General features: G+C 33.6%; 1 protein-coding gene across 1 annotated transcript; it reads right to left on the bottom strand.

Annotated features, from left to right (window-relative positions):
• Positions 1-187: 187 nt before the first annotated feature.
• Positions 188-6,554, bottom strand: trappc4 (trafficking protein particle complex subunit 4). Its single transcript, XM_056473509.1, has 5 exons — positions 6,340-6,554; positions 6,070-6,244; positions 4,931-5,034; positions 4,701-4,827; positions 188-1,013 (listed from the first exon to the last, which is right to left on the bottom strand). The coding sequence occupies exons 1-5, from the start codon at positions 6,512-6,514 to the stop codon at positions 935-937; spliced, it is 660 nt and encodes a 219-aa protein (XP_056329484.1). The 5' UTR covers positions 6,515-6,554; the 3' UTR covers positions 188-934.
• Positions 6,555-10,491: the final 3,937 nt, after the last annotated feature.

Here is a 10,491-nt window from a genome sequence, read left to right as displayed (position 1 = left end):
AATTGTGTTGATTGAACTCATTTTAAATAAGTAGTTTAAACGAGCAGCATTTTTGACTGTATAGAAGTAGTTTATTAAGGCATGTTAAAGCCATTTAAGAATAACATGCATTTCTTTATGCGTTTCAAAGCTTTAACTGGTCCTACCTTTGTTGTATTACAAATATAAAATGTGTGACATAAGAATGTTACATCACATGAATGTTTAATAACACAATGTTTGTAATAAATTAAAAAAGAAAAGATTTTACTGTCATCATTGTTTGACCTCTTTTTAACTAAAAGGGATAGTTCACCCACCCAAAATGTAATTCTGTCATAATTTACTCACCATTGACGTATTCCAAACCAGTTCGAGGGTTTTTTGTTCTGTTAAACACAAAAGAATATGCTTTGAAGACTGCTGAAAACGATAACCATTGACTTCTATAGTAGGAGAAACAAATACTATGGAAGTCAATGGTTACCATTTTCCAACATGAAGTAAATGATGACAGAATTAAAATACTCTCCTTTTAAGCACGTTGGACCCAAACTACAGATCCAAGGAACAGTCTTTTCATGTTCTGCTAAGAGGAAGTAAATTACACATACAAACAGAAATGTCACATCCATGATACTTGTGCAGATGGTAATAAACATACTTCAATGAACATTTGTTGAGCTGCACCATTTTCTTTCGAGGTTCTGCATGAACACTGCAAACTTAAACTGCGTCCATGTACAGTATTTACACAGCTAATGTGAAAAAAGTTTCTCGCTGTAAATTTTAGACTTAATTTCAGGAACAGTGTAAAAAAAGCTAACCAGTGTTGAATTATTTGAGCTTGTGAAAAAGTCTTGTTTGTTTTCCTTAAGAGGTTGATGGAAATACAGTACTTATGCTGTATTTCTGGACACGCATGACCGCAGAACATATTCAATTCAAGTTCAATTTAGGACCCGGATCCAAACGTTCCCGCTTTCTCTGCTATTTCCAGGGCACTCTTTAGGTTTTGGTCAAAAAGTTCACATCTGAAAGAAAATAAGCATTTTTTGTTATGCACTACACTTTGAACTTCTTGCAAAGTTATGATTAAAGGGACAGTTCATTCAAAATTGATAACTTGCAGTTCATTTTAAAGCCTCAGGTCATTCAAAAGAGTTCAGTGTATCATCAGGATTGATGGGTAACCATTGACTAGCATTATACGAATCACCAAGGACTAAATAGCTTCTTTCCTGTAGAAAAAAGTGTCACATGCATCTTCAAGATTCAAAGCATTTATTGTCATATGCACAGTAGGGAAGCAGGTTCCCTGTACCATGAAACTCTAAAGCTGCAGTTACACTAGAGTTTGAGCATGTGAAATTCTGTTATACAGCGCTGCAAAAAGGGGCGGGATCAAACAAGATGATTAGACATCAATAAAGTGATCAATTGCTCCATATTTTAAATTCAGGGTTCATACACATTTTTACTACTAAAATTCCACGACTTTTCTAAGACTTTTCCAGAACTTTCAAGTAAATTTTCATGGCCTAATGTTTCATGTAATGTCTACGTATACATGGTAAATAGGAAGAAAAACAATGGCGTTCAAATTTATTACAGCATATCATAAAACACACAACAATCTATTTTGTTTAAATTTGTCTTTATATCTATGTAAAATTGATTTTGATAATGCTTACACAGCACTAACAATGTTTGGCCAAGGACAGAAATAAGTAAAGACAACTAACCGATATCGCTATGTGTGCATCAGCATAAGTCAAATCGCAGGATATGCAATGTTAAATTGGAATTATAGTTTAATGTAGAGTTTAATTTTAATGGATTAAAAGTTTATCATCTGCATGCTTTTTTAAAGAGATAGTTCACCCAAAAATTACTTACAATTTTCATTACACCCTTCACTTGTTTCAAACATTCTTTTTTTAAAATAGAACACAAAAAGAAGACAATTTAATAACTCCTATAGTATTGAAACAAGTGAAGTGTCAGTAAATAGTGAATACATTTGAATCTTTGAGTAAACTGTCCCTTTAAGGCCTGTGACTGTGTGAACATTTCAATATTTCAGAGTTTAAAACATCCGGCCACAAGAAATTTTTTGTAACTTTAATAAAGAATAAATAATATACAATGAAGACTATGCAGTGTTGATTATTCAATATCTGTACCTGAATAGTAAACACCTGAAAACTATAATTCAATTTGTCTTTGCAATATTTTATTTATCTATGCTTGTAATTTATTTGTTATACATTATTCGAAATTTACTCCTCTACTCTACAAAATCCCCCCAATCAATCCAAATAAACCTGTTAAATCATCTGGTGAAATTGTATTCACATCGCAATATACATCACAGAAATACAAAATATGGTAATGTCACATTTTTCCAATATCACGCAGCCCTAATTTGTGTATATATTTATTAAACTAATTTCCATGACTTTTCCAAAACTTTTCCAGGCCTGTAAAATGCCATGTCAAAATTCCATGACTTTTCCAGGTTTTCCATGACCGCATGAACCCTGTAAATTACTATACAATATACTGTTCAGTACAGTACAGTACAGATATTGGGAAAATCTAACATTGCAATATATTTTTATTCTGCAATGTATATAGTGATAAGAATATAATTTTACTAGATTTGTTGAATAACAATTTGGAAAGAAAAATTGATTGGGATGATTCTGTAGGGGAGTGCATATGTATAAAATATAACAAACAATCTACAAGCACAGATAAATTCAATCAAGGAAAATATACCAATTAGATAACCAGCATTTTATTGTGTTCAGAGGAGTTGATCTGTCTTCAGGTATATAGTAATTTAATAATCAAATGTAAAATAATAGTCTTTGTAGTCTTCGTTTGATAAACGACTCAATAAAATAAATCGTTATTAATTTGTTGAAGTTACAAAAAGTACAATCTCTTATGCCTGATTGTATTTAAAACCCCTCACACAGTCACAGGCCTCAAAAAAAATTGCAAAATGGTAAATTATAATCCAGATTTAACATTCAGTATATATGCTATGTGACGATTGCAAATGATCACATTGCGATATCGATGCTGACGATATATTGTGCAGCCCCACTAATCAGAGTGGTCACTTTTTGAAGTTTTATTGGACTCATGCAATCATGTGATATGATTCCGCAGCTCAGAGTTCACCGAGCTTCAATTTTGGAATGGAGAGACATATGAAACTTTTGGATGCGTTTGAATGGAAGTCATTGTGGTGAAACGTGCAGTGTGACCACGGCTTTACTTTGCTGTCCACACTGTATGATAAAAAAGGTAGGTAGGGTAGGACTGAACGTTGTGTATAGAGCAGCCAGTGATATTGCAAGGTGCGCATCCACAGTACGATCACAGGATTTGTATTGTTGAGTTTATATGTTGGGATTGTACAGTAGTTGATCAACGCCACATAGTGGACTCAGAACACATAAGATTTAATGTGGAGTCACTGCAGAGTTCTACAATAACGGAGTGAAAGTTTATTACATGTGGAGGCAGCACGATACTAGGAAAATATTCAATATAGTTGCTTGCAACAACGATATTTCTTACAATATAACATTTCCCTTATATTATCTCGTTTTAAATCCTTTAATTAAGAGATATTAAAATAAAGTAAAAGATATTTTAAGATCCAATTCAGATGAAAAAACATGTCAAGGTGCAAACATTAATTCTTTAAAACACTATGAATGAGCGAAAACCTCTGCAGACATTCTGACTTTGATAGATTTGTTTTTTAACTGTCTTTTCTTGACTCCTGCCAATCTTTATTTTCAGCTCTGGGTTCGTTTCTAGCCAATAGTATAACAGCAACTACTATGGAGGTGGGGATAAAGATAGTAAAGCCCCATCTGATTGGTCAAACTTAAATAACCAATGTATACAACACACACAACTTTTGGCACATAATATAAATGGATTTTATCACGCATGTCTGCGATACATATATTGCATATACTATTACAACAATAATAGTATATTGCAAATACTATTATCAGGATTACGATCATTTTTGGAATATATTATGCAGCCTTATTTAAATATGTTTTTAAAGCCTGTGATGTCAGATTTCAGGAAAGATTAAAGGTCAGAAAAAATTTGACTATTTGTAACTTTATTAAAGATTAATTTTATTAAATAATTGAAATGAAAACTGTGCTATTTTACATTTCATTATTCAATTACAATAATTAATATTAATTAATAAATTATTTCCATACAGAACTTTAAGCCATCTGGTGAAATTGAATTAATATCACAATATATATATATATATATATATATATATATATATATATATATATATATCACAATATATATATATATATATATATATATATATATATATATATATATATATATAGATATATCTATATATATATATATCATAGAAATCAAAACATCACAGCGTCAGATTTTTCCAATACCGTGCAGCACTAACCAAAAAAGTAAATAAATAAAACTATACTAAAATAATTTAACAAAATAGGCAATTAAAGAGCATGCAAATAAGTAAACATAAATATAAACTATAATTAACTATTTAGGTATACATAAATGTGTACACAAATATTTAACGGCCTGAGGAGGATTAAATTAACTGTAAATATTCATTTTTGGATGAACTATCCCTATAATAGTAGTACAAAAATATAAATAAAGATATTACACACCTGATAGGCATCTCTAAAGAGTAGAACGGGTTCTTTAGTGCAAAGTCTGAGTAGATTTCATAAATCTTTCGAAGCAGGGCGTCGATTCCAGATTGTCGAGGGTCTGCCAATACAATGAACTTTATACCTGTCAAAGTAAGAAAACTGTCAGAACTACGGTTGTTTCCTTCAGCGCCATACTAACACAACATTCTGGAACAAAATATAGTTTCAATAGTGAAAAAGTCAACCTGTGAGAGTCTGAAAGCAGTGCAGTTTGAACATATCTGTCTCCAGCATTTCAATGCCAGAGCTGCCAACTTCTGGTGACAATTGTGATCCAATAGCAAAGAGCCTTAGAAGAGAGACAGAGAAAATAAATATATGATAAAATTATAACAGAACTTTGTATAATATTTATCATTGGTGTGCTTCTGATTTTGAATGTAATGATAGTGGTCTATGTATTCCACTGTTGTTCAAAAGTGTGGATTCAGTAAAGCTTTTCTTTAAGAAATTAATACTTTTATTTAGCGAGGATGCAACAAATTAATGGTTCACTTTCCACATTAAGTAGAACAACTTTTGATGTATCGATGACTTTGATAAAATTAGAGTAGAAATCATTATATTAGACTGATTTCTGCAAGATCATGTGACACTTAATGCTGGAGTAATGATACAAGGAATAAAATACATAATTATAGAAATATATATTACAGAAACAATTAAAAATGTTCACATTTCACTGTTTTATTGTTTTAAAAATTTACAAAGATATTTTACAAAAGCAAAATCTTACTGACCCTAAACTTTTTAAAGGCAATATACATGGACTTTAAGCATTAAAACAAAAAAAGTCAAATAAAGCTTTACATTTTAGTGTTTCTTTTTATACAGTTGAACTCAGAATTATTAAATTTACATTTCTGGGTGAACTAAGCCTTTAAGAATCAGATGCGAGAATATATATGCCGAAACAAAAACATACATGACAAATTTAGGTAACTTTGGTTTTATATTTGCACATTCTGACTTTCTGCTTAATATTATATTTTCAGGAAAGTATTCTTTACCAATTCTAATTAGGAAAATCATATAAGCAGCCAAAGGCTATCAAAGTACAACATTATTCACAGTCAATTAAATAGTGATAATGTTGTTTTGAAGACATAACTTGCATACTATTTCTGACTGAATATTCAAAGTAGCATGGTAAACAATATAGGAACAGTGTAACAAGCCGTCATTGAACAAATGTGTGAATATAAACCAACTTTACCTTGCTAAGATATAAGCAGAATATAATGTTAAATATAATACATGTTAGGAAAAACAATAACAAAATAAAGACAATGGCCTTAAACAAATAAATGTAAGTGTTACTCACGAGTGAAACATTGAGGCCAGCATGAGTTTCTCGTTTGAAGTGAGTCTCGGTCTGCCGAATCTGATGGACACTGGATAGTTTGCAGGATCTCTCAGATACTCCTGGATCTCCTTCCCTTCCGCCGTGAATTTACCATTCACGTCCACGCCGTTAATGGACAGAACTGCATGACCCACTTCACAAAAGAAAAACACATCATGTAAATGAAAAGAACAGACGTAAAGAACCTATAAATGTGTGTTTTTCGTGTGATGTTTTGCAGACACACACCTCTGATTCCGTCCCGCTGTCCGAATGACACGACAACCTTCTCATCGTGAATCTTTAACACTAAATCAAGCGGAAAGCTGAAGGTTTTTTCCACTTCAGCTCGAGGTACATAATTGTCGTACTGGTAAATGAGTCCACCAGCTTTATTGACAACATACACACTGAATATCGCCATCTTTCTTCCTGACTGTCACTCGGGCGATCATGTGACTTTATGACGTAGACAAAATAAATAAATAAATTTGAAACAAAATTATTTAGAGCAGATCGTGATTTAATTTAACAATTTTGTGAATAATATGTAGTTTTTATTTGTATTTGGTTTATTCTAATTCATTAATGAGGTTTTTGATGATAAATATACATTTCCCATAATAATTTGCCTGCCGAGTGACTGCCCCCTGGTGGTCCTCTATGTTAAAAGCATAGCCCGCCCAAAACTGAAAAGTCGAGACAAGTCTATCATTGACTTACTTTCTCCAGTTTTTTTTTTTTTTTTTTTTTTTTTTTTTTTTGTCTTCTGTTAACAACAAAAAACATGATATTTTGAAAATTGTTGGAAACCGGTAATCATTGACTTCCATTTGTTTTTCCTACTATGGATGTCAATGGTTACCAGATTTTAACATTCTTCAAAATATATTCTTTAGTGTTGGACAGAAGAAAAAATCTCATAACGGCTTGCAATCAATTGAGGGAGAGTAAATAGTAAACCTAAGTGAATTAAAATGTGGCTGTACTATCCCTTAAACGTGAGTCAAGTTCAAAATAATTCTCCTCAATATTTCATTCATTCATTTTCTTTTCGGCTTAGTCCCTTTACTAATCAGGCGTCGCCACAGCGGAATAAACCGCCAACCTGCCCTTCCAGCTGCAACCCATCATTGTGAAATACCCAGACACTCTCATTCACACACATTCACTACGGACAATTTAGCATAACCACTAGTACTGGGTTGGACCCCCTTTTAGCCTTCAGAACTGTCTTAATCCCCTGTGGCATAGATTCAACAAGGTACTAGAAATATTCCTCAGAGATTTTGGTCCATATTGACATGATAGCATCACGCAAATGCTTGTCATTAGTCAGCTGCACATCCATGATGCAAATCTCCCGTTCCACCACATCCCAAAGGTGCTCTATTGGATTGAGTATGGTGACTGTGGAGGCCATTTGAGTACAGAGAACTTATTGTCATGTTCAAGAAACCAGTCTGAGATGATTCGCAACAATTCTCAGGTAGGATGTGGCATTGACACAATTCTCAGTTGGTATTAATGGGCCCAAAGTGTGCCAAGAAAATATCCCCTACACCTTTACAACACCACCAGCCTGAACTGTAATACAAGGCAGGATGGATTCATGCTTTCATGTTGTTGACGCCAAATTCTGACCTTACCATCTTGAATGTTGCAGCAGAAATCAAGACTCATCAGACCAGGCAACGTTTTTCCAATCTTCTATTTTCCAATTTTGGAAAATGCGAAAAACTTAGCCTCAGTTTCCTATTCTTAGCTGACAGGATTGGCACCTCAAGGTTCGACATGTGTGTTCAGAGATGCTCTTCTGCATACCTCTCTCAGCTTGAAAGGCATTTGCGCCTACAGAACTGCCACTCACAGGATATTTCCTCTTTTTCAGACCATTCTCTGGAAACCCTAGAGATGGTTGTGTGTGAAAATCCCACTTGATCAGCAGTTTCTGAAAGAATCCGACCAGACCGTCTGGCACCAACAACCTTGCCATGTTCAAAGTCTTTTAAATCCCATTTTTTCCACATTCTGATGCTCGGTTTTAGCTGCAGTAGATCATCTTGACCATGTCTACACCCCTAAATGCATTGAGTTGCTGCCATGTGATTGGCTGATTAGAAATGTGCGCCAACAAGCAGTTAGACAGGTGTACCTAATAAAGTGGCCGTTGAGTGTATAGAGCACTGTTGATGTTAAATGTATTAATACATACTAATAAGACCTTGTTGCAGAGTGTCACCTATGCTACCTATTGTATTGTACTCTTTCACAGTTTAATTTGTTTAAAAATGTGTTCTTTGTAAACATCTACAGTTGAAGTCAGAATTATTAGCCCCTCTGAATTATTAGTCCCCCGTTTATTTTTTTCCCCAATTTCTGTTTGATGGAGAGATTTTTTCAACACATTTCTAAACATAATAGTTTTGATTACTCATTTCTAATAACTGATTTATTTTATCTTTTCCATGATGACAGTACATGATATTTTACTGGATATTGTTCAAGACACTTCTATACAGCTTATAGTGACATTAAAAGGCTTAACTAGGTTAATTAGGTTAACCAGGCAAGTCATCGTAATTAGGCAAGTTATTGTATAATGATGGTTTGTTCTGTAGACAATCGGGAAAAAAAAATAGCTTAAAGGTGCTAATAATTTTGACCTTAAAATCAGCACCATGCACAGGGGGTGGGCCTGTGGTTTGAGCCACTGCCCCTTTGCCCTCAAAAACTATGGTGATATTTACAGATGGATGTACTATGAACATTATATATAGGTTGTATTAGCTATGAACAGAGATTTACAATAAATGAATATATGTACATGAGGCTATTAATAATCAGAAGTATATACTGTATATACAATAAAGTAATAGCACTTAATGTAGAGTTCTTTATGTTAGCTAACCCTATTAGAATAGGCTAAACGTTTTTGGCAGCGACACTGTGATAATATCATTATAAAAGCTATTATGTCCTAACAGGGACATTGTGGTAGTGTGGGATTTTGACTGGGACAAATTCCTTTGTAATGCAGTAAAAATTATTGTAAAAGTGGGACACATATTCTGCATGTGACACAGGAGATGAAAACCATGCAATGTAAAGCTTGACACAACAGGCTACATTTCTAATCCTCATGACATCCTGTTTTTCAAGATCTAAATCTTATTGTCTCAGGGCAAAAATAAAAGACACAAACTTAATAGCAAAGTGTTTTACAACTTTGTTAGGTCTTTATGAATTTAGTTTGCTATATTTGCTGCAGACATGCATTAAATGTGAGATGAAACCCGTCATTGTCTTTCCTGGCAGAGGGAGATCAGATATTGATGGATGTGGTCAGCTGTTTGGGTTGTCACTGCACACTTTCTGTCTCTGTCTTGAATACAGAGACAACCAGGATGTCTCCAGTCATGCACAAATATCGCCAGATACAGTTTCTCATGTTACAGAACAGAACAGCATCCTTCTAAGACAGAGTTAAATAAATAAAATATTTCATAATTATAAGAAATCCCTTTCTGTGACTGGTCGTGTATCTTGTTTATTTGTTTTACTGTATTTCAGCAAATAAAAAATGGCGCCAAGAGGATATTTCTAGCAATTAAATTTTAAAATAGAGTACAATACTGTATAACCATTCCACAATAAAATACAGTTCATTTTACAGTTAAATAATGTGTATTTTACTGAAATAGTGAAGTGTACCCACTAACAGCCAAAACACAGTAAAGTAACTACCTAGAATTTTAATATAAAGTACAGATAATTCAAATTGAGTCTCACTTCACAGGCAGGTCATTAAGCATTATCTGGAGCAGTGAGGAATCCAGAGATCATCGGCTTGGATCCCCGAGAATTTTCATTATTTGGTTGAATTATCCCTTTAATGTACCTTTACTGAATGTTTTGATTGTATATTTTATATTTATTTATACTTATCCAGCATATGTTTTACACAGTGAATTCCCTTCCAGCAGCAACACATGGCGTGACACGGTGGCTCAGAGGCTCCCAGCAAGTAAGTCGCTAGTTTGAGTTCTTGCTGGGTCAGTTGCCATTTCTGTGTGGAGTTTGCATGTTCTCCCCTTGTTCGCACAGTCCAAAGACATGCACTATAGATGAATTGAGTAAACTAAATTGGCCGTAGTGAATGAGTGTCTGTGAATGAGTTTGTATGGATGTTTCCCAGTACTGGGTTGCAGCTGGAAGGGAATTAAAGGGATAATACATTAATACATTAAATGGATAGTTCAAGCAAATTGTTTATCTGTTTACTGTATTTGTCACATTACAACGTGTTTTCTTTGCCTTGCCGTGTTTGACCTTTTGCCTTGTCTTATTGTTTACGTTGCTTGCTGCCAGGACTGACCAATTGTCTGTTTATGACTGCGC

Source organism: Danio aesculapii, chromosome 15 (genome assembly GCF_903798145.1).
Source record: "Danio aesculapii chromosome 15, fDanAes4.1, whole genome shotgun sequence".
NCBI classification, from domain to species: Eukaryota; Metazoa; Chordata; class Actinopteri; order Cypriniformes; family Danionidae; genus Danio; species Danio aesculapii.
Note: the sequence above shows the minus strand (reverse complement) of the source record. Positions and strands in the feature narration are given on the sequence as shown.